Source organism: Acomys russatus, chromosome 8 (genome assembly GCF_903995435.1).
Source record: "Acomys russatus chromosome 8, mAcoRus1.1, whole genome shotgun sequence".
Lineage (NCBI taxonomy): Eukaryota > Metazoa > Chordata > Mammalia > Rodentia > Muridae > Acomys > Acomys russatus.
Window position 1 is genome coordinate 27,750,089 of NC_067144.1, and position 27,449 is coordinate 27,777,537.

The following is a 27,449-nucleotide window of genomic DNA, read 5'->3' on the forward strand; positions in this document are numbered from 1 at the left end:
TTTCCACCAGCATTGGAGAGAGGCTGAAGGAAACACTCCAGGCCACTATAAAGTTCAGAGTGGAAGGCCAGTTGAGTGGCCCTTTATTATGGCTCTGAAAAGAACAGAGTTTGCTGTGACAACCTAGTAGACCACCTTAAAAGGCAATGCTTTACTAAGGTTGGACAGCACTGTCCTGTGCTGCTTGTGATGGCAATAATGGTGCTGGAATATGTCCAGGAGGGCAGCACTCAGATTCATCCTTACACAAAGTTAAAAAGCTGCTTTCCTAAGTCAGCTCTCCTCTGATGACGCAGACCACCCTCTTGGGAGATTCCAGCAGATGCTTAGATAGCTCGGTGTCTGGGAACACTATGAAGCACCTACACGGTGCTTTGAGGCTAGGAAGATCCATAGAGGTCTCCAGTGAAAGTTACTGTGGCTCAGAACATAAGCTAAGCCAAACAGTCATGTTACCTTAGAGAAAAGGCCCCTAAAGAAAACCTGCCTGGCTCATGGGACTCGGGAAGGGCCTAGCAGCCGGCAGGGCTGGGGCAGAGCCTGAAGCAGCTTCAACGGCTCCTTTGTCATGTGTTGTGGCCACTGTTTCTCGGTTCTTTTTGTGCATATTTGCTATCCGCTCCCTGATCCTGGTATTTTTCGTTGTTGTTCTTTTGGTAGAAGATCATTTATTTCATTTAATGCAGAGTAGAGGACAGCACCTTCTTGAGGACCAACAGTGGCCAAAGAAACCATTCCCATAGAACACACTCAAAGGCTGAAGGCGGACGTGGTCAGAGAGACCGCTGCTCTGATCTGTATTGGAGGCAGCTTTATACTAATGTCTATAGAAGAGACAACCTTCCCTTCAGAACATACTCCTGTCCAGGAGATTAACAGCCCCATTTTAATAGCCTGCTAATGAGGAGACAATGGTATGCTCTTGTTCTTTATCAGAAAGCTTCCAGCCAGATAATAATCTTACAAGGTTACACACACACACACACACACACACACACACACACACTTTGCCAAAAGGGATGGTAGAGTCTGGCATGGTTTTAACCTGGCTTTGTCAATCAGATGGGACATTAGCAGAATTAAGATTTATGCAGTCAACCTTGACAGTAGCACAAGTGACCTCTGTGGGTAGCTATGAAGATATCTATGTGATACATCCTGGCCACCCTAGGCTACCGTGTCCAGCGGCTTCCAGAGATACCCCACAAACTGATAGATTTGTTCTGAGGCCTAGTTAAGAGCTGACTCTGAGGGCTACACCTTAGCCTTCTGTACCATACAGTTTACGAGACCTGTCAGTTCGTGGTAGCCCTAAACCTGAGCCCCAAAGAGGCTTTTAGCTTATCAAAAGCACATACCAAGAATCAGTCTGTCATCTTCCACTTCTTCATCTGCTAGCTATGCTACTGGAAAGTTTTGGATTGGGAATGTTAAGACTTATATAGCGTAGGAGATTTTCAGTGGTTGGCCTTTAAGGGTATAGAGTTTAAAAGGAATATAAAAGAAGCTCAAGGTGTCACTCTAAGAAGAAAAACCTTATAGTAGCTGAGAGCACATAAAGAGGTATATGAAGGACAGAATCGGAAGTCATGACTTAGCACATACAGTTTTACTTAAGTTGTTAGAACTTCTGACATTCACCAGTATTTTTACATCTTTATTTCTAATATTTTAGCTGAAGAAATTAAAAAGCTACGGAAACAACTGGAAGAAATTCAAAAAGAAAATGGCCGATATATTGAATTATTGAAAGCAAATGACATATGCTTATATGATGACCCCACAATCCACTGGAAAGGAAATCTGAAAAACTCAAAGGTGTCTGTTGTTATTCCAAGTGACCAGGTCCAAAAGAACATCATTGTTTATTCCAATGGGAGCCAGCCTGGGGGAAATAGCCAGGGGACAGCTGTCCAGGGAATTACCTTTAATGTTGCTCACAGTTTGCAAAAGCAGACGGCCAATGTGGTACCAGTGCAGAGGGCCTGCAAGCTGGTGACTCCCGTGTCTGTCTCTGGAGTTTACCCTTCCGAAAACAAGCTGTGGCATCAGACTGCAGTGTCTGCACTAGCTGCCAACCAGCCCGTTCCTCTTTGTCTTCCCACTGCCATTTCTGCTCAAAATATTCTCGAACTTTCTACTTCCGAAAGCCAGTCAAGTGTGCTTGGTGCCACTAGTGGCTCACTGATCACCGTTGCAGTTGGCCTTGACCCCTCCCAACATCATTCCTTGAACACATGCCTAAATGATCAAAATGCTTCAGAAAATAACCCTGGCCAGGAGAGCCCCACATCATCCACAGGAACAGGCGCAGGGGTCACGAGTACCTCCTCTAGCAGCTCAGCAGCTGCCACTGAGGCGCATCTAGAAACCAAGTCCAGCCAAAGTGAGCAGGGCTTCAGTGGAGATTCTCAGAACACCCCCATGTCAGCTACCACCACAGTGTGCTCCCAGCCTCCCGCATCTACTGGTGATTCTTCTCCAGTGAGCATTGGCAAGACAGCAGACCCAACAAATATGACAGCAGTGGCACCAGTTCCTGCTGCAATGGCGAAGACCGCCCTCCCCGTGAGCAGTCTTTCTGCAACTCCTTTGGACAGTGCTTGGACTCTTTCTTGTTCTCTGCCTTCTTCAACTGTTAGTGCTTCAGATTTGAAAAACATCAGCAGCCTTACCCGGATTTCTTCAGCTGGAAACACACAGACAACATGGACTACATTGCACCTGGCCGGAAACACAATTCAGCCTTTAAGCCAGACACCGTCTTCTGCTGTGACTCCAGTATTGAATGAGTCTGGTACCAGCCCTACCCCAGGCAAACACAAGCATATGGCTACAGGCATGATCTTAAATAGTTCCCTTCCAGCAGATGGGCAGCCAGTTGAGCAAGTAGTGGTGACTTTGCCTTCGTGTCCACCCTTACCTGTGCAGCCACTGATTGCCCAGCCACAGGTTAAATCTCAGCCTCCAAAAAATAGCCTTCCCTTGAACTCAGCAATGCAAGTGATTCAGATGGCTCAGCCAGTTGGGTCAGCTGTCACCGCAGCTCCAGCTAACCAAAATGTTATTATCCTTCAGCCACCCAGCACAACCCCGTGCTCGGCGATGATGAGGGCAGAGGTTCCCAACCAAACGGTAGGTCAGCAGATTGTCATCATTCAGGCAGCTAATCAGAACCCACTGCCACTCCTTTCTGCTCCCCATCCTGGTTCTGTTCGACTTCCTGTCAACGGAGCCAGTGCTATAATAGGCTCTCATAATTCCGTGCAAAATGTGCCCGTCCCACAGACTTTTGGAGGAAAGCATCTTGTCCACATATTACCAAGACCTTCATCTCTAGCCACGCCCAGCTCAACACAAACATTTTCTGTTACCATGTCAAACCAACAACAGCCTCAAACCATTTCTTTAAACGGACAGCTCTTTGCTTTGCAGCCTGTGATGTCTTCATCAGGAACTACAAATCAAACCCCTATGCAAATTATTCAACCCACCACCAGCGAAGATCCAAACACCAATGTTGCCCTGAACACATTTGGGGCTTTGGCCAGCCTCAATCAAAGCATATCACAGATGGCTGGGCAAAGCTGTGTACAGTTGTCTATTAGCCAGCCTGCTAATCCTCAGACTTCTGCAAACAGTCAAACCAGCCCAGCTAACTGTGTTTCACTAGCGACAACCGTACCGCCCACCGTCACGACAGATAATTTAGCCACACCATCCAGTACCTGCAGTCTTGCAACAGCTTCCTCCACACACACTGTCACTTCTCTGCCCCCTACCCTGAAATCAAAAAGACTGAACAAGAAGCCAGGTGCCAAGAAACACTTAGCAGCTAATAAGCCAGCATGTCCCCTGAATTCAGTCAGAGATGTGGGCAAGTTAGACAGCCCCAGAACAGACAGTGATGGGTTGCTGGACAGCCTCCCTGCTGGCCTACCATCTGTTGCTGTGTCCCAGGCAAAGAGTGTTAGTAGTTCTGCTTCACGTTCTTTGGACATTCTAAATTCTGTATCAGTAATCCCTGAGTCTATATCCAAGTCTAAGTTGGCAGAAGCCTGTAGCTCATCCTCCCAAGAATCTGAAACAAATGAACAGTTTGCAGTGGCCCCAGCAAAACCCAAAGATTCTACTCCCATTTTGCAAGAGACTTCTCAGGGTACACCACCAACTACTGTAGCATTGTCCAGTGCTATAAAATCCTGTCCTTCAACCAACGTGTTGATTCCGTCTCCTCTCGAGTCCCAGATTTTGGTTTCTCAGGTTTCTGGTATGCCATCCACTACAAGCACTTCAAGCACCGACTGTATTTCCGAGGTAGAAATTGTGGCAGACCCTTGCCCAGTTGAGCAGGATTCATTGGACACCATGCAAACAGCAGGGCCTTTAAAGGGGCAAGGTCTAACTATGTTGCTGTCTGACCTTACTAAAGAAAAAGACCTTCAGAAATCATCCCTTTCAGTCCAGATGGATCATTCTGACTTTTCTCCAGAAAATTCTAAGATAGGTGATTCTAATGTTGATTCTCATCCCAAGCAGGAACTGTTGCTGATGAATGAGGACAAAGATCCTCCACAGCCTCATTCCTGCCTCCCTGATCAGGAGGTTATTAATGGTTCTCTGCTCACCAATAGGCAGGCTGACTCTCCCATGTCAACCAGCTCTGGCAGTAGTCGTAGTTTTTCGGTTGCATCCATGCTTCCCGAAACAGCTCGAGAAGATGTGACCAGAAGTACAACCGCTAACACGTGTGACAGTTGTTCCTTCGCAGAGCAAGCTGATATCGTGGCCCTTGCAGCAAGAGCTATTTTGGACCAGGAAAACATTGAGAAGGGAAGGGTTGGCACGCAGACTGACATGAGGGAGGTTACTTCAAAGCCCTCCGAAAACTCTTTAGAGGGAGATCAGCCTTTTAAGCCTCAGATCCACAAGGAGAGTTGCACAGGACAGGCAGATGCAGCACTGAATGAGTTTACCTCTCAGGATTCAGTAGAAGTAACAGTTGATAGGCCTCTCGAAAAGTCAAGCTGTTCTCTGGGAATTAAAACACCGAATGCCTCCTTACAGGTGTCAGCCTCTCAGCCACCAGGTCTCACCAGTTTAAGTGTGAATAATCTCACCCATCAGAACAGTGTCAGCTGTCCTCTGGTCAGCTGTACAGGTCTATCGCAGACCTCGGAGCAAACATCTATTCCTGTGACCGTTAACATGACTGTTCCATCCAGTTCTTATGGCAGCCAGCCTCCTGTGCCACCTCTGATGACAGAATACTCCCAGGAGCAGCTGAATAGCATGACTAGTGCCATGCCAAATCCACAGATTCAAGAGCCCCTTTCAAAGCCTGGTCACGAAAGCCGTAAAGACTCTGCAAAGCGCACTGTACAAGATGATCTTTTACTGTCTTCAGCCAAACGCCAGAAGCATTGTCAGCCAGCCTCCCTCAGACTGGAAAGTATGCCCCTGATGAGCCGGACTCCAGACAGCATTTCTGATCAAACTCAAATGATGGCCAGCCAAATCCCCCCCAACTCCTCAAACTCAGTTGCGCCTGTCAGCAACGCAGCACATGGAGATGGCCTTACACGGTTATTCCCACCTGGGAACAACTTTGTGCCTCCTACACTGAGGCAGACAGACGTTCAGTGCAGTTCTCAGGCTTCCGTTGCTGAGCAGCAGCAGCAAACCCAGGCAAGTCAACATCTGCAGGCCCTGCAGCAGCATGTGCCGGCCCAAGGAGTGTCTCACCTTCACACCAACCACCTGTATATCAAACAGCAGCAGCAAGCAGGGCAGTTAAGAGAGAGGCATCACCTGTATCAGCTGCAGCATCACGTGCCACACGCAGACAGTGCTGTCCACTCCCAGCCCCATATTGTGCACCAGCAGAGAACTCTACAGCAGGAAGTCCAGATGCAGAAGAAGAGGAATCTCGTTCAGGGCACTCCTGCCTCTCAGCTGTCCTTACAACCAAAGCACCATGGGACTGACCAGTCGAGACCCAAGAGTAGCCAGCCACATCCTCACCATCAACAGATGCAACAACAGCTTCAGCAACACTTTGCAAGTTCCCAGCCGGAGAAGAGCTGTGATAACCCTTCAGCTGGCCGGGGCCACCACAGCCATCCCCAGAGCCATCTCCATCAAGATATCCTGCAGCAGCAGCAGGATGTTGGAAGCAGACAGCAAGGCTCAGCAGTTTCTTCTGACCATGTATCTGGGCATAATCCAATGCAGAGAGTTTTACCATCAAGAGGCTTGGAGCAGCAGATGGTGTCCCAACCAAGTATTGTGACTAGGTCTTCGGACATGTCCTGCGCTCCACACAGGCCAGAGAGGAACCGTGTGTCCAGTTACTCTGCTGAGGCCCTCATTGGAAAGCCGTCTTCTACTTCGGAACAGAGAATGGGCATGTCCATTCAGGGCTCCAGGGTCTCAGATCAGCTTGAAATGAGAAGCTATCTTGATGTTCCTAGAAATAAGAGCTTGGCACTTCATAACATGCAGGGTCGCATGGACCATACCGTTGCCTCAGATATCCGCCTTTCTGATTGTCAGACATTCAAACCAGGGGGAGCCAGCCAACAGCCGCAGAGTAATTTTGAAGTACAATCTTCAAGAAATAATGAAATAGGTAACTCTGTGCCATCACTGAGAAGTATGCAGTCCCAGGCTTTTCGGATTAGTCAGAATACCGGCCCACCACCAATCGACCGGCAAAAGAGGCTATCTTATCCACCAGTTCAGAGCATCCCAACAGGAAATGCCGTTCCACCAAGGGACAGTGACAACACATGTCATCAGAGTTTCATGCAGAGTTTGCTTGCTCCTCACCTTGGTGATCAGGTCATTGGGAGTCAAAGGTCACTCTCAGAGCATCCAAGGAATACACAATGTGGTCCATCTTCAACAATTGAATATAATTGTCCCCCAACTCGAGAAAGTGTTCATATTAGAAGAGAGAGTGAAAGTCAGAACAGGGAGAGTTGTGACATGTCTTTAGGTGCAATTAACCCCAGGAACAGTACTTTGAATATCCCCTTTTCAAGTTCCTCTTCCTCAGGGGATATTCAAGGTCGAAACACAAGCCCCAATGTTTCTGTACAGAAGTCCAACCCCATGAGGATTACTGATAGCCATGGGACCAAAGGCCACATGAACCCTCCTGTCACATCCAACATGCATGGGGTTGCGAGGCCAACTCTGCCACACCCACCTGTGTCTCATGGGAACGCGGACCAAGGGCCTCCTGTTCGCCAGGGTAACTCTTCAGTTGCCCAGAGATCAAGACATCCCTTGCAGGACAGCAGTGGCTCCAAAATCCGACAACCTGAAAGGAATCGTTCTGGAAATCAAAGGCACAGTAACGTCTTCGATCCAAGTCTTCCCCATCTTCCTCTCTCAGCTGGCGGCAGTATGATCCTCGGACGGCAGCAGCCCACTGCAGACAAGAGAGCCAGTATTGTCCGCTTCATGCCTGACAGTCCACAAGTACCTAATGATAATTCAGGTCCCGACCAGCATACGCTGTCACAAAATTTTGGTTTTCCTTTTATTCCTGAGGGTGGCATGAACCCACCCATAAATGCTAATACTTCCTTCATTCCACAGGCTACCCAGCCGAGTGCCACACGAACTCCAGCACTCATCCCAGTAGATCCCCAGAACACTCTCCCCTCCTTCTACCCGCCGTACTCTCCTGCTCACCCTACTCTGTCCAATGACATTTCCATCCCTTATTTTTCTAATCAGATGTTTTCTAATCCTAGCACAGAGAAAGTGAACAGTGGAAGTTTAAATAACCGATTTGGATCGATTTTATCTCCTCCCAGACCCGTTGGCTTTGCTCAGCCAAGCTTTCCTCTTCTCCCCGAGATGCCGCCAATGCACATGGCCAACTCTCACCTATCCAATTTTAATATGACATCATTATTTCCGGAAATAGCAACGGCTCTTCCTGATGGCTCAGCAATGTCACCTCTGCTCACCATAGCAAACTCCTCTGCTTCTGACTCTTCCAAGCAGTCTTCAAACAGGCCTGCTCACAACATAAGCCATATCTTAGGTCACGATTGCAGCTCAGCTGTTTAAACCCAGAGAAACCAATTGTAAAGGTTTGGGTTGAAATGACAACTATTCTTGTGTGTACACACATGCATTGAGGGAGCTTGTGTGGATATGTGTCTTTATATTGGGTAACCGTGTTTCAGTTAGCTTCTGACTATAATGAAGCATGTCAGAGAGGGTGCATATGCTGGGCTTGTTAAAACAATCATCTTTTGTTTCTGAGTGATGTTCCTTCTTTAATCTTCTAAATAATTTACTTTTCCAAGTGTGATTTGTAATATTTTATTCCCTGAGTACTAATCAACCAGAAGTTGAAGAGATCTTGGCACATGCTAGGAAGGAGCTGTGATATTTAGCTCAGTTGTTGATTAAGAGGTAAAATAGATAAGATGGTTAAGTTGCAAATCCAAAAGTAAAAGCAACTTGAAAAAACATGACATGACTAGTTACTGGCTGATGTCAACATCTAACAGTTCTGAACCGTGGCAAGTGATAATTGATAATGAGTTAAATTCCCATCAGTAAAAATGTCAACCAGATAGAAAATACATGAAGCTTTTGATCATCCTTCATTCTGAGCTTTGATACAAAGACTTAATTATAATTTTTAATAAACTACCTAAATTTCATGTCTTGTTGTTTAAAGTAGGGAGCCACATTATCCTTTAATGTGCCAAGATCCTGTAAAACAAAAGTCTTCCTTAGACAATGAGCCTTAAAAATACAAAACAGCAATGTGTCCACTTAGTACTTGGGTTTGCATTAGGCCAAAGAATAACAGCAGCTGTATTGTGGCTTTTCCTAGGGTCAGTTAGTGACCAGTGTTTCATCAGGTGAGTTGATTTACTATTCTCTCTTCATTCTATTTATTTGGTCTTGAAATAACGTAATTTACAATCACTTAAATATTAGAAGTGCTCAGTAAATGTTTAGAAGAAACATTTGAGCCTTTCAGATACTTCTGAATAGAGTTTTAAGTTGTCTCAGTATTTTCATTTGCTGGTTATTTATATTAAATATGGCATTGTAAATTGCATTATATCCTTCATAACAATTGTCATAGGAAAATGAATTCATTATTTTTCTTGTTGGGATGAAATGGTGCTTCACAAAAATACATTCTCTATGTATATCTGTGAGTTCATGAGTGAGAGTGCATGTGGAAGTGGGTTTTAAAGTATAGACTGGTCCTTAGTATTGAAGATGTATATCATATATATTTAGTTATCATGTTGTACATGATAAATAGATATAATCTTGTCACAATTAAAAATGAACAAATTGGAAAAGACAGTAAAACTTCTGTCTGCAATTGGGAAACTGAGGCTTGCTCTAAAGCAGTGGTTCTCAACCTTCCCAACCCTGCCACCCTGTAATACATACAGTCCGTCATGTTCTGATCACCCGTAACTATAACATTAGTTTCATTGCTACTTTCTAACTGTAATTTTGCTACTGTTATGAATTATAATGTAAATATCTGTGTTTTCTGATGGTCTTAGGCGACCTCAGTGAGTCATTTGATGCCCCCAAAGGTTGAGAACCTCTGCTCTAAAGCATAGGAAAACATGATATATATTTTTTAGTTTTAGTTTTTAATTCTTCCCTCATATATTACATCCCATCTATAGTTTCCCCCCCCACCCCACCCCTCACCCCCAGATTCATTCCTCCTCCATTTCCCTTAATTAAAAAAAAAAAAAAAAATCAGGCCTCTCAGGGGTATCAGCTGAACACAGATAATAAGTTTCAATAAGACTAGACACAAACCTTCATTCATGTCCAGGCTGGATGAGTCAACTCAAGAGGAGGAAAAGGGTTCTGCTGTGGATGTTTTTTAACCCCACCAAATTAGTAATGAACTTAAAAGCATATATTGAATCTTGAGTACTTAAAACTAAGAAATAATTGTATGTGCTGAATTTTTTTTTTAACCATTTAAATTCATAGCTTTCAATTGTTGATACATTCTCTTAAGATCTGAATGGAGATACAGAGTGAGTCCAGGACAGCCAAGGCTACAGAGAAACCCTGTCTCAAAAACCAACCAACCAACAAAACAAAACAAAGAACTGAAGGAGAGAGAGAGAGGTGCACAGAGACGGGCCCGTTGGCTCGGTGGAAGCAAGCCCAAGGACCAGCAGAGGTTTCAGTTTTTAGGCTTTTATTTTGGTTTGCTTTCTTTGTATACTAAGGAAATTTCCAGAGACCTGGTGGGAGGCACTACCACTGACTGCCTGTCGAAAGGCTCAGCAAAAGGGTTGCTTGTGCCTCCTCAGCTACTTAAACCCCTCTGATTCTGCTGCCCCTGAAAATCACCCCTCCTGCTGAGCAGAGCAAACCTGGCTTTCCTCCCTACAGTGTATTCCTGTGGTCAAAGGAGAACTTCATGAATGCATGGAACACCACAATAGAAAGGCTACTGAGGAAAAGCAAACAGTAATGACTCACTTTTAAGCATTAATATTCAGAGTTTTCTTTGTACTTGAAAGGCCCAACCTGCCAGTGTCACTAAGGGTAGTGTTCTGTGTGGCCAGTCATTCCCCAGTCCCACCTCTCTTCTTAGTGGCTGTCCTCACATCATGGTGGCTCTTGAGTTCTGAAGGGCAGGCTTGCTCTATTGGAACTAAGGTAACATGCCATGGACAAAGTCCAGTTTTGTGTTGTGTTCCTGAGATAGGGATCTTGATGTGTTGACTGGCCTTAAATCCGTGGGCATAAGCAGTCCTTCCCCTACCCAGCTGAGAGGCTCCACTTGTGATTGCAGCACAGTCCTAAAGTCTGTTGCTACTTGGGTTACTTTTGTTGCTTGATGACTGCTGCTCAGCTCTGTGCTGAGATAGCATTGCACTGCCAGGGCTTTTGTGCTGCAATTACAGTACTGTGATGTCTGCCTCTCAGGCTTTTGTGACCATCTGCAAATAACTGGGCTCCTGCTCAAATGCGGCTCTAATTAAAGACAGACTGCATTTGTGTGTTAGAGATCATTTCACACATGGACTCGGATGATAAAGAGTCCTCACTGTATTCCTACTGGGTAATTTCTGGAAACACACACCATGTCTATTTTCCTTTTTTTTTTTTTTTTTTTGGTGGTTTTGTTGTTGTTGTTATTTTGGTTTTTTTGATACAGAGTTTCTCTGTGTAGCCTTGGCTGTCCTAGACTCACTTTATAGACCAGGCTGGCCTCAAATGTACAGAGATCCGCCTGCCTCTGTCTCCCAAGTACTAGGATTAAAGGTGTGTGCCACCACTCCTGGCTTCCTGTTTGCTTTCTAAGTGAGAGTCATTGAATCATTTTGTTCTAACCATTGATCGATCATACACAATCACTGAAAGTGCTCGGTTCCTTCTAGCTTTCCACAGGAAGTTCTAATGAAGTGATGAGTTTTAGATTTCTCTATGTAAATGTCAGTGAGTTTGTTGACTATATCGGTCATTTTAATGTTTTTCATGGACACTGGGGTTTTTAAACGTCTTACATTTCTTCATAAGTTATAGTTTTGCTCTTGCTAGAACAGCTCTGAGACACCAGAGGTCACCCCCTTCTCTGAGTTGGGGGCAGGATTTCCACAGTGGGGTGAGTTCTGAAGTCTGAGGGTAGGAGTGTCTGCAGCAGTCCCATACACAGATCAGAATTATGCTGAACTGCAATGAAGGTTAGCCTTTTAAAATCAGCCTATTTAAAGTGCACCATTGTTTAAACCTTTTAAGGGGACTTCTTTTGCCTCGCCCTTGCCTTCTAATATTAGCCACCTCATGCAAAGGCTAAAACTTATACTCAAAAAAAATGTAGAAACACTTTTTTTTTCCCTTTTCTTTTTTTCAAGACAGGGTTTCTCTTTGTAGCCTTGCCTGTCCTGGACTTGCTTTGTGGACCAGGCTGGCCTCGAACTCACAGAGATCCGCCTGGCTCTGCCTCCTGGAGTGCTGGGGTTACAGGTGTGTGCCACTGCACCCAACTTGTAGTAACACATTTTAATGAAAACATTATAAAGGTTAAGGAAGGGTTGAGTTGAGACTGATTTCTATGCCTCTTGCTTTATCTTTCCTTTGCATAGGTGTATGCGCTCTTGTTCTTTTAGCTGTTCCTATCAGTAGCTGGCAGGCAGCCTGGCTGTGACCAAGGCCAGTTCTCCCCTGTGTTGCCTGTGGTGGCCCCTCCTCTATCAGATCAGTGTGTAGTAGTGGATCCCAGGTTTTGCCTTTTGGAAACCCCTTGCTCGCTCGGCCTCTTTCTTAAAGGACAACAGTTCCTCAAGATGCCATTAGTTTAAAGTTGACTTAAGAGATTTTGGTATGGGGATGAATGGCTGCATTCCTTGGTCCAGTGGACTTTTCCCCTGTGGTGGAAGAAACGGTAAAGGTGGTACCAAAACAGAACAGCCTGTGGTTCAAAGCCTCAGCTGCCTGAAAGTCACTGCGATTCTGTCACATAGGTGCTGACGACCTGGAGAAAGTGTGCCTATTCCATCAGGAGGGCAACACTTAGCCAGTAACCAGAGGCTAAATCTGGTGTGGACTTAGTCTCCGAGAGGTGATTCTGCAGCATGTTTATGCAAATTACTTTCTTTTAGAGATGCCCTTTGGGCTGAATGTTAGTTAGCATTTTGTTTTCCTTCCCCAAAATGCTACCAACAAGCAAGGTTTTGTGTTTGTTTGTTTGCTTGCTTGTGTTTTTGCTTAACTGTACTCTGTGCTTTGCTGTTCTGTGCTGTGCTGAATTCTCCTATAGGGAAGTCTAGACTGTATTTTGGAGCTCCTGTAGGGCTCATCACCTGCAGATGGGGGCAAGCCAGGCAGCCTGCGAGACCACACCTAGCTGAGCCCTTGGGCTCAGAGCTCCTGGTTGCCATGCTTCTGCCCAGGTACTGCACTCTCCCTGACCTGTGACTCTGCCTGAGACCAGATCCTGGAACTTTCCACCCTGCCAACCCCATGTTGCAGAGAAGGCATTCCAGGGATGGCCTATGCTGTGTAATCAGAGGCCTCCTAAACCACAAGTACACCTGATGTTTCTCACTCTTGCCTTAGGCTCCCCAGAGCCACCATGACAAAGTCACTAGTGAGTAGTGTAGCTGAACCTGTAAACACAGCTTGTGTGGCAGGCAGTCCTTCAATATCCTTATCTCTACATTTGCATAAACTCTACCCAGTACTCTTTTTCTTTTTCTTTTCTTTCTCCCCCCCCACCCCTTTTTTGGCACATATATGTTGTCAAGTGCTTCATAATCCTGTGTCGCCTTAGGTTGAGAATGTTGGGCATAATCTTCAAGTTCTTTTGGATGAATATGTAACCCATCATTAGATTCCATGAGGCATGGACAAAACCTTGCTAGTAATGTAGCACACTTTTTTAAAAAAATCATTTTTAACTTTTTGGGCCCGGTTGTGTGTACAACAGTGTGTAATAGGAAGTTAATGTTTGACTGGTTTAACTTTGTCTTCATGTTTTCTGAGACCTCTCTGCCTCCTGCTCCTGAAATCTTAAACTCATTTTCATTTGTAAGGTCACTGGGCACAGGGCTTGACTACAGTGCTGAATTTATGCGGTATTGGACTGTTATCTTCCAAGAAGGGACCAGATAGCGTGGCTTAAGAAGCTGCAGTTGTGTTACTGTGAAGGGAAATTCTTCCACTTTCAGCAGGGTGTGTGTGTGTGTGTGTGTGTGTGTATTCATCTTTTTTTTTTTTAAGTTGAATATTGAGAACATGAATGATTACCTTCACAAATTATTTATAGAGACACTGGGTGTGTTTACTGTAGGTACCAGGAAAACATGAGTTTTACTGCTTCAGTAGTGTAATCTTTTATCTATGACCCAGCCAGCACTGTGCTGTGCACTGTGTCCTATAAACTGTAAATCACCTGCTTTATAATTCTGATGGAAACTAATTTGTTTTATAATGGAATACAGAGCAGATATGTATAATAGGATCAGGATTGTCCTGCAGCTGTAAATAAGAATAGGTCCTGTTTATTTTGACATCTTTTTACAAATACATTGTATTAGGATGTGAATATTCCAAAACATGCTCTTGTTTAAAGTCTTGAAATTTTTATTGTTAAATGTAACATTTTAATGGTTGTAATAATTATTTGTATAGATATGAATATAGTATTTTATTTAAGAAAATAAACTTTGCAATTTTTGCATTGTGAATTCTCTCTTTTCTCCCTTTTCACTTTAAATCTACTTGTTTTGCATCTGAGTAGTATATTTAAGTTTTGCCATATAAATACACTGGTGTGATGCTTGCCTTCTATCTGAAGAGATCCCATGACACATTGCTGTTGAGCTTCTGTTCCTAAGCATTATACCTCAAGTAACTCTGTTATGATGGGGCCTACACTGTTAGAAGAGGCTGCACACCTGTACAGTCATTATAAAAGTAAAGTTAGAATTTCACATATGGAAGAGTATTCAGTGGTGATTCAGTCCAAATTCTCAACTGTGTTTATAGTGGGAGAAACTAAAGTATAGAAATTTGAGGTAAAAGTTGGTATTGGGTTGGAGGGGTGGCTTAACTGTTAAGAACACATATAGCCGGGTGGTGGTGGCACACACCTTTAATCCCAGCACTCGGGAGGCAGAAGCAGGTGGGTCGCTGTGAGTTCAAGGCCAGCCTGGTCTACAAAGTCAGTTCAGGATAACCAAGGCTACACAACAAAGCTACTCTGCCTCAACCCCCCACCCAAAAAAACCCCACATACAGTTCTTACAGAGAGCCCATATCATGTAGCCCTCACCACCTGTAACTCCAGCTTTAGAAGGCCTCTAATGCCCTCTTTTGGCCTCTTTAGGGACCTGCACCCAGGTGCATACCCACATGTAATTAAATATTAAATCTTTTTTTTCTTTTTCTTTTCTTTTTTTTTTTTTTTCAAGACAGAATTTCTCTGTGTATCTTTGGCTGTCCTAGAATTCCTTGGCTGTCCTAGACTGGCTCTACCTCCTGAGTGCTGGGATTAAAGGCGTGTGCCACCACGCCCGGCTTTAAATATTAACTCTTTTAAAGAAAGCTGGGGGAACCACAAATGGTGGCACACACCTTTAATCCCAGCATTTGGGAGGCAAATCTCTGATTTTGAAGCTAGCCAGAGCTACATAGTGAGACATTGCCTTATAGCTTTATCAACTTAGTTAAAAACTTACGAGCATAATTTATGAGGGAAAACAGTGGATTGTACATTATAAAACTATGTAAACTTGTTATTTTATGTAAAACTTACGTAAACTTTTTACTGTTTTGTTTTTATTTTTTAGACACTCTCACTAGCTCCCACTGGCCTGAAACCAACTAACCTGTTTAACCTCCACAAGTATGTGCCACTGGCATTGGATTGGAGGGGTGGCTAAATTACGTAAAGTTTAAGGCTGAGGTGTAGCTCAGTGGTAAGTGCTCATGGGTAAAGCACAAGGCCCCAAGTTTGATTACCTATAGACCCCTATAAATCAATGTATTGTTTACAGATGGGGTAAAAATGATACAGAAATGATCAATCCCAAATTCAGAATAAAGAAGACTTAGAAAAGAGCAGCATAGCATCATATGAAGAAAAAGTATACCGGGTGTTGGGCACCAGATACTTAGGGGTTGGTCTCATTTTATGCCTTGAGTATTATGATTCATTGAGGAGCAGAATTGATTGAATGAATGTGTGTGTGTGTGTGTGTGTGTGTGTGTGTGTGTGTGTGTGTGTGTGTGTGTTCGCTCTTGCACAATGGACTATCCATTTGGAAAAATTCCATAGGTACTCAGTCCATGTGGCTGTATACCTGAGCAGTCGAGGTCTGGTGCTGGAAGGCCTGGAGTATTCCTAGAGAGCCATTGGTCTTCAGTTCACGTTGGAAGTCAGATGAGTCTGGGTTCCAGTGGCAGCAGAAGATGGCAGTAGCAGTGGTGGCAACAGGGTAGATTCACTCACCAGCAAGAGTGGAGGTAGGCAGGTGAAAGGCCACAGATTTTTCCCTGGAACCTCCTTATAGCTGGGCTCCCACCAGAAAGTGCCTTCCACCCCCAGGGAAGGTCTTCCCTACCCCACCCCCAGTTAATCATTTTAGGAAAATACTCTAGTAGACTTGGCCAAAGGAGTGTCTCTTAACTGAGTTCAGATCTCATCAAGTTGACAAAATTCACCATCATAGTCTCCATGAAAAGTACCTGAGAAAACATTTTGAAAGAAGAAAGCAGCTGGGTGGTGGTGTCACATGCCTTTAATCCCAGCACTCGTTCGAGGCCAGCCTGGTCTACAAAAGCAAGTCCAGAACAGTCAAGGCTACACAGAGAAACTCTGTCTTGGGAAAAAAGAAAAAAGAAAAAAGAGAAAGGATCTACTTTGGATGGAGATCTCTAGCTTTCACTCTGTGGCCAGCTGTATTCTTTGTGTCTGGGTCTGTGGGGTGGCAGAACTGTGGGACAGCAAAACTGCTCACTTCATGATGGCCAGGAAGTAGAGAGCAACAGACATAAAAGGGGTTGGGGTAAGAAAAGCCCTTCAGGAGGCTGGAGAGCAGGCTGGCCCCAGCTCCAGGTTCCTCTTTTGTCTGGCATTTAAATGCTTGATCCCCAGTTGGTGGCAGGGCAGTTTGGCAGCGGGGGGTGTGGGGGGGGGAGAGGTTAGGTTAGGGGGTGCAGCCTTGTTGGAGTAAGTTTGTCACTGGGGCAGGCTTTGAGAATTAAAACATCTGACCTACTTCCAGTTTGCCGTCTTTGCTTCATGCTGGAAGAGAGTGTTCAGCACCTTGTGCCTGTGCCATGCCTCCCAGCCATGAATAACTCTCCCTCTGGAATCATAAACCCAAATAAACTGTTTTGCAAGTTGCTTTGGTTGTGGTGTTTCATCAGAACAACAGAAAAGTAACTAATATCTGACAACTTCTTCTAGCCTCTGTGGGCATCTGCGATCAACGTGTCCACAGACATGGATAATTAAGAATGAAACTACAAAGTCTCTTTTTTAAAGAATGATAATAAAATCTTTCCAAAGACATAACCTACTTTCTCCAATTAAGTCTTACCCCTAAGATTTTTCCAATACCTGGAAATAATGCCGTCAACCATGACTGTATCAAATAGCAAACTACCTGTTGATCAAGTCAAGATCCCCATGTTCAAGTGACTCTCAATGACCGAGTCTGTCAGCTCCATACCAAGTCTGCAATATATGAACAATTGGAGGTACATTTCATGTCTATATAGTAACATTCTAATATGCAAGTATATGCAATGTATAAACATAAAATGAGAGCCACAAAGGTCACTTAAGTACCCCAGGAAAAGAATGCACAGGACTTCAAAACTCATAATATTTTCCTTCACCTAGCTTCTTGAGAATTGAGACTAAGACATGATGTTCTAGGGCTGGAGAGATGGCTCAGTGATTAAGAGCATTCCTTGTACTGCCAGAGGACCCAGGTTCAATTCCCAGCACCTACATGGCAGCTCACAAACCTGTAAATCCAGTCTCTGGGCATCTGACACCCTTGTCTGGCTTTACAGGCACCGGCAGACCAGTGGTGCAGACAAAACACACATCCCCACAAAACAATACAAATGAAAAGGAGAAATACTTGCCTATGGAAGTTCAAACCTACGCTGGTTTCTCTTGACAAGTTTCAGTCATGTCCTCGTTTTGTTTGTTTGTTTTTCCTGCCCTCTCCCCCACACTGCATAATAGACACATGCTTTAAGAGTAGGCTATACCTTCAGACTGCTTGTCATTCTTGAGGAAAAGAAAGATCTTCAGTACTGCTTTGCGTCTGGTGGCTTAGGGCAAGTTACATAACAACATAGTTAATTTTTACTTGTTTATTGTTACTATTACCTGCTCTGCCTACCTCACAGGTGTTATAAAAGACAAAAGTTTTCTATTTGAAAGGTTTTTTCTCCCCCCACTGTTGCAAAACAAAACAACAACAAGAACAACAAAAATCTTGTAAAATGGCAACATCTTGCTTCATTTCCACCTCCCTACACTTGACTCTGACCCTCAGGCCTCCGCCTCAGCCTATATAGCTGAGCAGCGCTGACTTCTACTTTGGCTGTTTCTTCTTCCTGTGAGAAACTAAAGAGGTGAAGTGACTCTGCTTCTTGGATAAACTTGGCAGTCAGGTAGTGGCTTTTTTTGTGTTGGGAGATGAGCATCCGGCTTTTAGCCAGCTTCATTCTCCGCTCCACTGGCCATCAGAGGTGTTTCCTGACCTCCCTTCACTTCGGATCTCTGGGTCTACAAAGAGCCTGCATCCAGCCTGAGTGTGGAGCGCTTCCTGCTTCGGAGACCTCTGGAAACCCAAGCTGCAGTTAGGTGAGCATCTAGTGTTTGATCTCTGTTATGGAGAGAACATGCAGGTTCACATTACATACACACTATACTGTGGGGCGGGGGAGGTGTTTTAAGTTTGAAGTACATGCATTTTAAGTCCAGCAGACACATCTTACTACAAGAAAATTGGAGGAGATAGAGTGATGGTTTGGCCGTTAAGAGCACTGGGTAATCTTCCAGAAGTCCCAAGTTCAATTCCCAGAACCTTCATGGTGCTGTCTTTAACTCCGGTTCTAGGGGATCCGAGACCCCCATACAGGCATATATGCAGGCAAAACACCAATGCATATAAAATAAAAAATAAAAAAAGAAAGACAAGAAAGCTGGGCGTGGTGGTGTATGCCTTTAATCCCAGCACTTGGGAGGCAGAGGCAGGAAGATATATGAGTTCGAGGCCAGCCTGGTCTACAGAGTGAGTTCCAGGACAGCCAAGGCTACACAGAGAGACCCTGTCTCGACAAACCAAAACCAAAAAGAAAGAAAGAAAAGAAAAGAAAAGAAAAAAGGAAATTGGATAGTACTGCCCTGTTGCATTTGGTTCCACAACCAAATTGTGTTGATTTTTTTTTTCATAATTTCTGGACAGACTTAGAAATATTTTGTCATCTTACTACAAATGAAGAAATATGATTTTCTGGCCGGGCGTGGTGGCACACATCTTTAATGCCAGCACTCAGGAGGCAGAGGCAGGAGAATCGATGTAAGTTCGAGGCTAGTGTGGTCTACAAATTGAGTCCAGGACAGCCAAGGCTACACAGAGAAACACTGTCTGGAAAAACCAAAAAAGCCAAAAAACAAAAAACAAGAAACATGATTTTCCAATGCAGTTATATCCTCTGTGGAAGTTTTGCTGAGATGAAACTACAATCTTATCAGAGGTGAGGGCAGGATCCATATGCCCGTGACAAGATGCTTTAGCCACTAAGTGGGCTTAGAAACTCTGCCATGTCCATTGAGCTGACAGAGTCAGCTTCACAGGTCCTGCTGACAATCTTTCACTGTTGTTTGTTTGTTTTTTCCCAGACAGGGTTTCTCTGTGTAGCCTTGGCTGTCCTGGACTCAATTTGTAGACCAGGCTGGGTTTGAACTCACAGAATCAATCCATCTTTGCCTCCCAAGTGCTGGGACTAAAGGCATGCGCCACCATGCCCAGCTACCTTTGATTCTTGAGGACTAGTCAAGTCTCTATTTTGTTGTTTGTTTTTAAGTTTGAAAACCCCACTACATCATTCCTTGGCTTTCTCTCCATTTACAATTTTGGGTTTGGACCAGCAGGCTCCCAGTGTTAACCTGAGCCTTTACAGCATGTGGATTTTAATTTAAAACGAGACTTTTTGGGTCTACAGCTCTTTGCCAATCACTGGCTTTTTTTTTTTTAAAAGACTTTAGTTCTAAACTTTATGGGCTTTGAAACAGATGCAGCTGTCTTCACGTGAGTCCTGCTGCTCCAATTTAGAGAGCCAAACATTTCCAAAACTTTAGTGCCGTTGGCTGGCTCTCCAGATGGCCTTGTAGGTTCATTGTAACTTGGATTTCTGTAATAGCCACATATCTTGAATGTCAAAACAGCCAATGCTTTCTGTTAATAAGCTCAGAGGCTACGTAGTTAAAGTCCCAGGCTGTGTGTCTTAATGTATGGAAAAACAACCAGATAATGGCTGGATCCTCCCTGTGGTACAATCCAGCCACACCTCACTGACTGGAAGTTCAGGTTTCTGCTGTAGCCCTTCACCTGATTACCAGTGATTGCTCTATGCCTCAGCGTCTCCATGTGGAAGATGGGGAGGATTCCATCCAGGGTTTGATCTAATGGTATGTACTCTCCTGGTGGGGAGCCTGATGAATGCATGCTCTTTGAATCATCTGTTCTGCTGCCATTTGGGCTCTGGGATGGAGTTGGGGCTGAGGCACCAGTTGCCAGTGGTTTGATCCTGTAGTGCTGGAGCAAACTCCAGCCTCATGTTTATTCTGTAGCAGGAGAGGACCTGGCAACGTGCTAGTCCAGGAGGCATGGCTTTTGTTTATTGATGATGAATTAAGATGCTCCCCACCACAAATATCTCTCTCTCTCTCTCTCTCTCAAATATTTGCTTGCTGCTGGCACTGAGAGTGGGCATTTTGCTTTTCTTATGAAATACTTGATATCTGTTCAAAGCATCTCTTATTTATTGACATCTCCCTGTTTATTTGAAAAAAAAAAAACAGATGTTTTCTTCTGGGCATGACACTCCAGTCTGGGAGAACCCAGTGGGATGTCAGCTTGCCTGTTAGTTTGTCTGTGGTGGTTCATCTTTTCTGAGAGGTTCTTATGTAGCCTTGGTTGGCAGGTAGATCCTGTGAGTTCAAGGTCATCCTAGTCTACAAAGTGAGTCCGCGACAGCCAGGGTGACATGGAGAAACCCTGTCTCGAAAATCCCAAAACAAAAACAAAAAAGGTGTAACTGATGTGTCTTGGTCAGGGTTTCTATTGCTGCGATGAGAAAACCATGACCAAACGGCAACTTGGGGAGGAAAGGGTTTATTCGGCTTATACTTCCAGACTATACTCGTTCATCAGAGGAAGTCAGGACAGGAACTCAAGCAGGGCTGGAACCTGGAGACAGGAGCTGATGCAGAGGCCATGGAGGGGTGCTGCTTACTTGCCTGTTTTTCATGGCTTCCTCAGTCTGCCTTCTTATAGAACCCGGACCACCAGCCCAGGGATGGCACCACCCACAATAGGCTGGACCCTCTCCCATTGGTCACTAATGGAGCAGATTATAGCTGCATCTCATGGAGGCATTTCCTCAATGGAGGCTCACTTCTCTCTGATGACTCTAGCTCAAATTGACACACAAGTATAACTTTGAGCCCCTTTTCCCCAGTGCTGTGGACTGAACCCCAGCTCTAGTGATTGTTATGCAAGTGCTCTGCCACGGAGCTAAATTATAACTCTTCAACTTTGGGCTTCTGATCCTCCTGCCTTCAACCTCCCAAATGTTGGGGTCATAGTATACACCACCGTGTCCAGATTTTGCAGCACCAGGGCTCAAACCCGGGCCTCCATGTATACTAGGCAAGAACTCTAACAACTCAGCTGCATTGCTAGCCCTACATATGGTATTTTTAAATAGCGCTGGCTGTTCTTCCAAAGGATCTGTGTTCAATTCCCAACACCCACATAGCAGTTCGCAACTGTCTGTAACAGTTCCAGGGAATCTGACACCCTAACAAAAACATATATGCAGGCAAAACACCAATGCACATAAAACAAACAGTCTTTAAAGATCTACCTAACTAACAAGTTAAAACCCTCTGCACTAATAGTGTGTTATTCCTCCTTTGGTCCCTCCCTACTACATAGCATTTACGTGGTGTTCTCACTAAATGAGGTTCTGCAGGCTCTATCCATTGTTGGTCACCAACACTACTGTGCACCGGTTTCTTCCCGTGTGTGCCTACCTCTTCTTTTTTGTCACCCTGAAAGCAATTGCGTTTTCCTCCATGTCCAGTCTTGACTTGCTTACTCTGGTGGCTAATCTTGGTTGTCAACTTGACTACATCTGCAAAAAATTATAAACCCACCCTAATTCTGGTGGCAGCCCACATAAAAGGACCTGGAAGGAGGGAGGCTTTGCTTTTTGCCTGCTTGCCCTCACTCTCACCGGCAAGTCCATCTGTCCTGTTCCTGCGGGGCTCCCTCCATGGTGCTGGAACCTACTTCTTTGGGATTCCAGTGTGGACTGGAGACTCTTGAGGGGTAGTTCAGGGTGCCAGCACCAGACTTGTACTGCTGACACATCCAGTCTCACGAGGGCCAGATTCTTGGCCTTTCTTTTTTCTTTTTTCTTCTTCTTTTCTTTTTTTTCAAGGCAGGGTTTCTCTGTATAACAGTCTTAGCTATCCTGGACTCACTTTTGGAGACCAGGCTGGCCTGGAACTCACAGTGATCCACCTGCCTCTGCCTCCTGAGTGCTGGGATTAAAGGCGTGCACCACCATGACCGGCTTGATTCTTGGCCTTTCTGTCTTGAGACAACCATTGTTGGACTGCCCGGACCGCAGCCTATAACCCACCACGATAAAACACACACATACTCACACACACACACTCACACACACACACATATACACTCACACACACACTCACACACACACACACACTCACACACACACACACACTCACACACACACACTTCTTGAGTGTGTGTATTCTATCATTTCTGTTCCTTTTGAGAACCCTGACTCATATACTTCTTGTTTAAAGCGATGTTTCACATTTAAAGCTCTCTAGGAATGTCAAAGGCTGAAGTTCTACCTTTTATGACCCCTTTGGCCACCAGAAAACAGTGTTACTACACAGGGAGGGCTGTTATACCTGCAATCTCAACACTAGGAAAGAGCCAGCCTAGGCTACTTGGTAGAGCCTTTCTCATGGGAGAAAAAAAGAAAAAGAAAGGAAACCATTACTGTTTGAACCAACCTTCAACTGGGTTTCCATTCGTCTTCCAGTTTGTTATTTTCTTTTTCTGTAGCATTCCATTCACATTCTTTTCACATTAATCTAACACTTGAAAGTCAACTGGAATTTCTCAGGCATCTTTGGAGACAGTTTAGTGCAAAGTTTACGTCTTTAAGGTTCCCCATTTAAAAACAAAAACAACCCTCCCTCTTTCTTTCTCCCCTTATTTCTTCCCCACCTGCCTTGTAGCCCTGGCTTGCCTGAAACAATCTGTAGACTAGGCTAGCCTTAACATCACAGACATCTGTGGGACTCTACCAGATAAGGTTGAAGTCTGACATCTCTGGATAGCCATTTTGCACTTGGTCTATGAAAGTGACTCCCTTTTCTTAGTGGAGGGGGAGTTCTCACTCCACCTGATCTGGTAACCCCAGATTTGTAAGGAGTGGTCACATAGCCCCCAGGGAAAATTACAAACCCAACTCTTTCCTGGTAAGGAACTTCAAGGAGCTCAGGGAATTCCTGGAAGTACCCCACCCTATGCTGAGATCCTAGCCTACAGCAAATGACCTTTAATTGTACGTAGAAGTCATCCCCTCATACATAGGATAATTAAATACTGTTTTTTCCATCTGATGGGACCCCTGTGCTACGGTACCAATTTATATAGATTAAGTATCTTGGCACCCTTAGCCTTAGCAAATCAGACACATTCACCCTCGAAACCCCTCCCCACTGCCCAAGGTTTATAAATAAAGATGTCCTGGCTTGCTGCAGGGGTGGGGGTGGGGGGACATGGAGAGGAGGTTGCTGCTCCCACTCTCTGGTTCACCATTCCTCCACCATGACCATCTGGGACTTCATTTATTCTTGAGGAACAGCTGTTGAGTGCTTGGCCTGCCTGGTGCTTGACTGCCAATTAAAAGGCAACTACGGCAGAGTTGCCTTGGCAGCTACTCCACTACTGCTAACTCGGTGCTGACCCCTGGTGAGGCTGGGAACCTGGCCTAGGGCCCAGGCAATGGGTTTCACCCTAAAGTGTTATAGCTGCCTCTGAGTGAGAAACAGACCCTTGGGAACTTTGATTCCAAGGTTCATCCAGAGGCAAGCGATGCCTGGACCAACCGGCAAGATGTGGGACCTAGGCCACCCACCCACTGGGTGTGGATGCTGAATGACAGAGCTCTGACTACCTTTGCCTGCTAAGTGCTAGAATTAAAGGTATACACCACCATGCCTGACACACTCTCTTCTCTTTGATACTAAATACAAGACACAGTTTCTATCATTTGTGATAGAACTGAGAACCAAGGAGGAGAAAGCATGCACTCCCCGACCCCTGAAGAGGCCTCTGCTGGAGAGCTAGTGAGCCAAATACTTCTTCTTGGGATATAGTTGTAGAGAGATGCTATGTTGTGCCATCAATAAGGGCTTTACATTTGGGAATGAAAAGTATTAAGAGTTGTTTGGATTATAGAGCACAGGATATAAAGTCTATAAGTCTCTTGCCCCTTGCTATGACCTAGCTCTTCCCGCTGCCCAGTACTGATATTTCACAATTGTTGAGTGAAGTGAATAGAGGAGTAGGAGGAGGAAAATAAAGTGCAATTCATCCCCTAAGAAGGAGATTACCCCACAAGTTGACCCATGTTTTACAAGCAGAGAGTGGAAACACAGGATTGTGTTGGGGTAACTTTCTCTCACATTGTGTGAAGTATGTCTCTGTATTTTCTTTCTTTCTTTCTGGTCTATTTATTTACTATGTATACAGTGTTCTGCCTAATGTACATCTGCAAAACAGAAGAGGGCACCATATCTCATTATAGGTGGTTGTGTGCTACCATGTGGTTGCTGGGAATTGAACTCAGAACTTCTGGAAGAGTAGATAGTGAGTGCTCTTAAGTTCTGAGCCATCTTTCCAGACCCTGTCTCTGTGTTTTCAATTTTTAATTCTGTACTGGCAGAGAACTAAGTGCTGGTAGGATATTGGTACTGTCATTTCTATGGCCCATCACTGGGTTTTCTTTCTTTTTCTTTTCTTTTCTTTCTTTCTTTCTTTTTACAGTCATGTGCTGGTTTTCTATTTTGTAAATGTTCCTCCTTCCTCTATGCTTAGAGACAATCTAAGAGATATGTCAGGTGTTATCCGGCTGCTGATTGGTTGTAATAAAGATCTGATGGTTAATAGCTGGAGCAGGAAGTAGAGGGCAGAGCTTCCAAGAGAGAAAGGGATGCTGGGAGGGAGAAAGTAAATGAAGGAGATGCGGAAAAGACATAGGAGAGAACTAATGCAGCAGTGAAGAGGAGCAGAGAGGTAGCCACATGGCAGGTCGCAGGTAGAATAGTATGGCCAAGTTGAAACAGCAGCTGAGAGTCTGCTCCAGCTAAAGGCCTACGCTTTAAACTATATAAAAGTCTCTGTGTCACTATTTATACCACTGGCGGGTCTGAGAAAGTCCGCCTAAAGGATTGAATGCACCCTCTTCATGGACTAGGCCTACCTGTTAACAAGTGCTCTGTGAAAGTTTGCATAAGCAATATAATAAGACCCACAAAGTGCAGATTGGAGCCTTCCTGAGATGGCAGCATTTCATTATCCTAAAATAAAATACTTGGAATCATTTTAGATAACCTTTTGTTTTAAGAACTGAAAATTTTACTTACAAGGAATATTAAGATTTAGCATAAGGGGGCTTGGAGCAAGATATACTTAGAGATGGGCCATGCACACTTTATTTAGCTCTTGACTGAAGTATAATATTGCCTCAAGGCACATGTGGTTCATATGTAGTGAAGTTGATGAGCTTTGGGTTACAAGGTCTTCACAGAAACCAAAGAAAATAAGCTAGAACTGAGGAATTTCTTTTTTGAATGTGTGTGTGTGTGTGTGTGTGTGTACACGTACACGCACGCCAGCCATGTGGTACCTGAGACAGCTGCCCACAAAGGTGTAAAGAGATTCCCTGGGTCTGGCATTAGAGATGGATATAAGCTACTCAACATGGGTGCTAGGTATAGTGATACATTATTATAAAAAAAAAGTCTCTTACATTCGAAGAGACTGGAACTTTTGCTGGAACTCACAACCAGAGTTAATAATACACCTTGAGGCTCACTTAAAACTTAATACTTCCTCAGCTATTAAAAAAAAAAAAAAAAAAAAAAAAGGAAATCCTGAAATTTGCAGGCAAATGGATGGAACTAGAAATGATCATTCTGAGTGAGTTAACCCATACCCAGAAAGATACACATGGTATATACTCACCTATAATTGGACACTTGCCCAACAGAGATGTCCCCTGAAAGTCTTCACTTAGCCAGAGATTGGGATAAATACTGGGACTTCCTATTGGGACTCTAGGTGAGAGAGGTAAAGAAGAATGGGGAAATGGAAGGATCCAGAGGGTCCTAGAAACCTACCAGAAGACCATTAAGGCTGGTGGATCTGGACCCAGGGGGTCTGCTCAAACTACTGTACCAACCAAGGACAATAGGTCCGTCACAGACCTAGGGGAGGGGAATAAGATGAAAGAGGGAGGGAGGGAGGATGGGAAGATACAAGTGAGGGGATAACAATTGAGATGTAATCTGAATAAATTGCTTAAATAAAAAATTTTTTAAAGTAATTATGAAATTCTATATGCCAACTTCCTATCAGCTTCATTCAGAAAAGACAAACTACTGGAATTGCAAAGCTGTTAGGTAGAAAGATAGTAATCATAAAAAGATTTAACATACCACCAGTAAAAGACAAATATATAAATTTACACATATATATGTATATATATATAATTTCAGAAATTTGAAATCATAGCAGATCATTTCAGCATATTAATTGAAAATATCCATCTTTACTTCTACTTTTTACCATGCCAGATTAAATAAATTGCTTATAGCTATTAAAAAAGAGACTTAATACTTCTACCCTACCGTGCAGCCAGCAGCCTTTGTGAGAACAGTGTAACGACCAACCTTAGTTCCTTGAGTTTTCTGTGTAATTGGCTTTTACAACCTAAGCTAATGCATAGCTGTAGTCTTAAGTGATGTGCTTTCCATTCCCTGACCTAGAGTAGCACACGCATGTTAGAGTGATAAATGTTGGAAATAGCAAACAGATTGAAAGCAACCTTATAAAACAAATATCCATCATAAATACTGATGACAACACTCAGATATTGCTTAATAGCATTTGTTAGTTATCTGGGTCGATTGGGGTGAGTGACTTAACTTGTAAAACACTGTTAAAGATTTTGATAAAGTACCCATACCCCATGGGATGCTTTCTGTGCTATTCAATAACTAGAGAGCAGAGGGCTGGAGAGATAGCTTAGAGGTTAAGAGCACTGTCTATTCTTCCAGAGGTCTTGAGTTCAATTCTCAGCAACCACATGGTGGCTCACAACCATCTATACCGTGATCGGATGCCCTCTTCTGGCCTGCAGGTCTAATGCAGATAGAGCACTGTAAACATAAAAGATAAATAAATAAATCTTTAAAAAAAAATAGAGAGCACATGCAGACACAAGGACAGATTCACAAGACATAAGACAGTCTTCAGGTAGACAGAGATCCAGACTCATACACCCAACAAGGATCCGGGGAACAACTGAGACACAGG

General features: G+C 44.2%; 1 protein-coding gene across 1 annotated transcript in view; it reads left to right on the forward strand.

The window, feature by feature from the left end:
- Positions 1-8,988, forward strand: part of Usf3 (upstream transcription factor family member 3) — a 47,406-nt gene extending 38,418 nt beyond the window's left edge. Inside the window, exon 7 of the mRNA XM_051149974.1 lies at positions 1,676-8,988. Within this exon, the coding sequence (XP_051005931.1) occupies positions 1,676-8,088 (6,413 nt within the window). The 3' untranslated portion in view covers positions 8,089-8,988. The remainder of the gene's footprint in view (positions 1-1,675) is intronic.
- Positions 8,989-27,449: the final 18,461 nt, after the last annotated feature.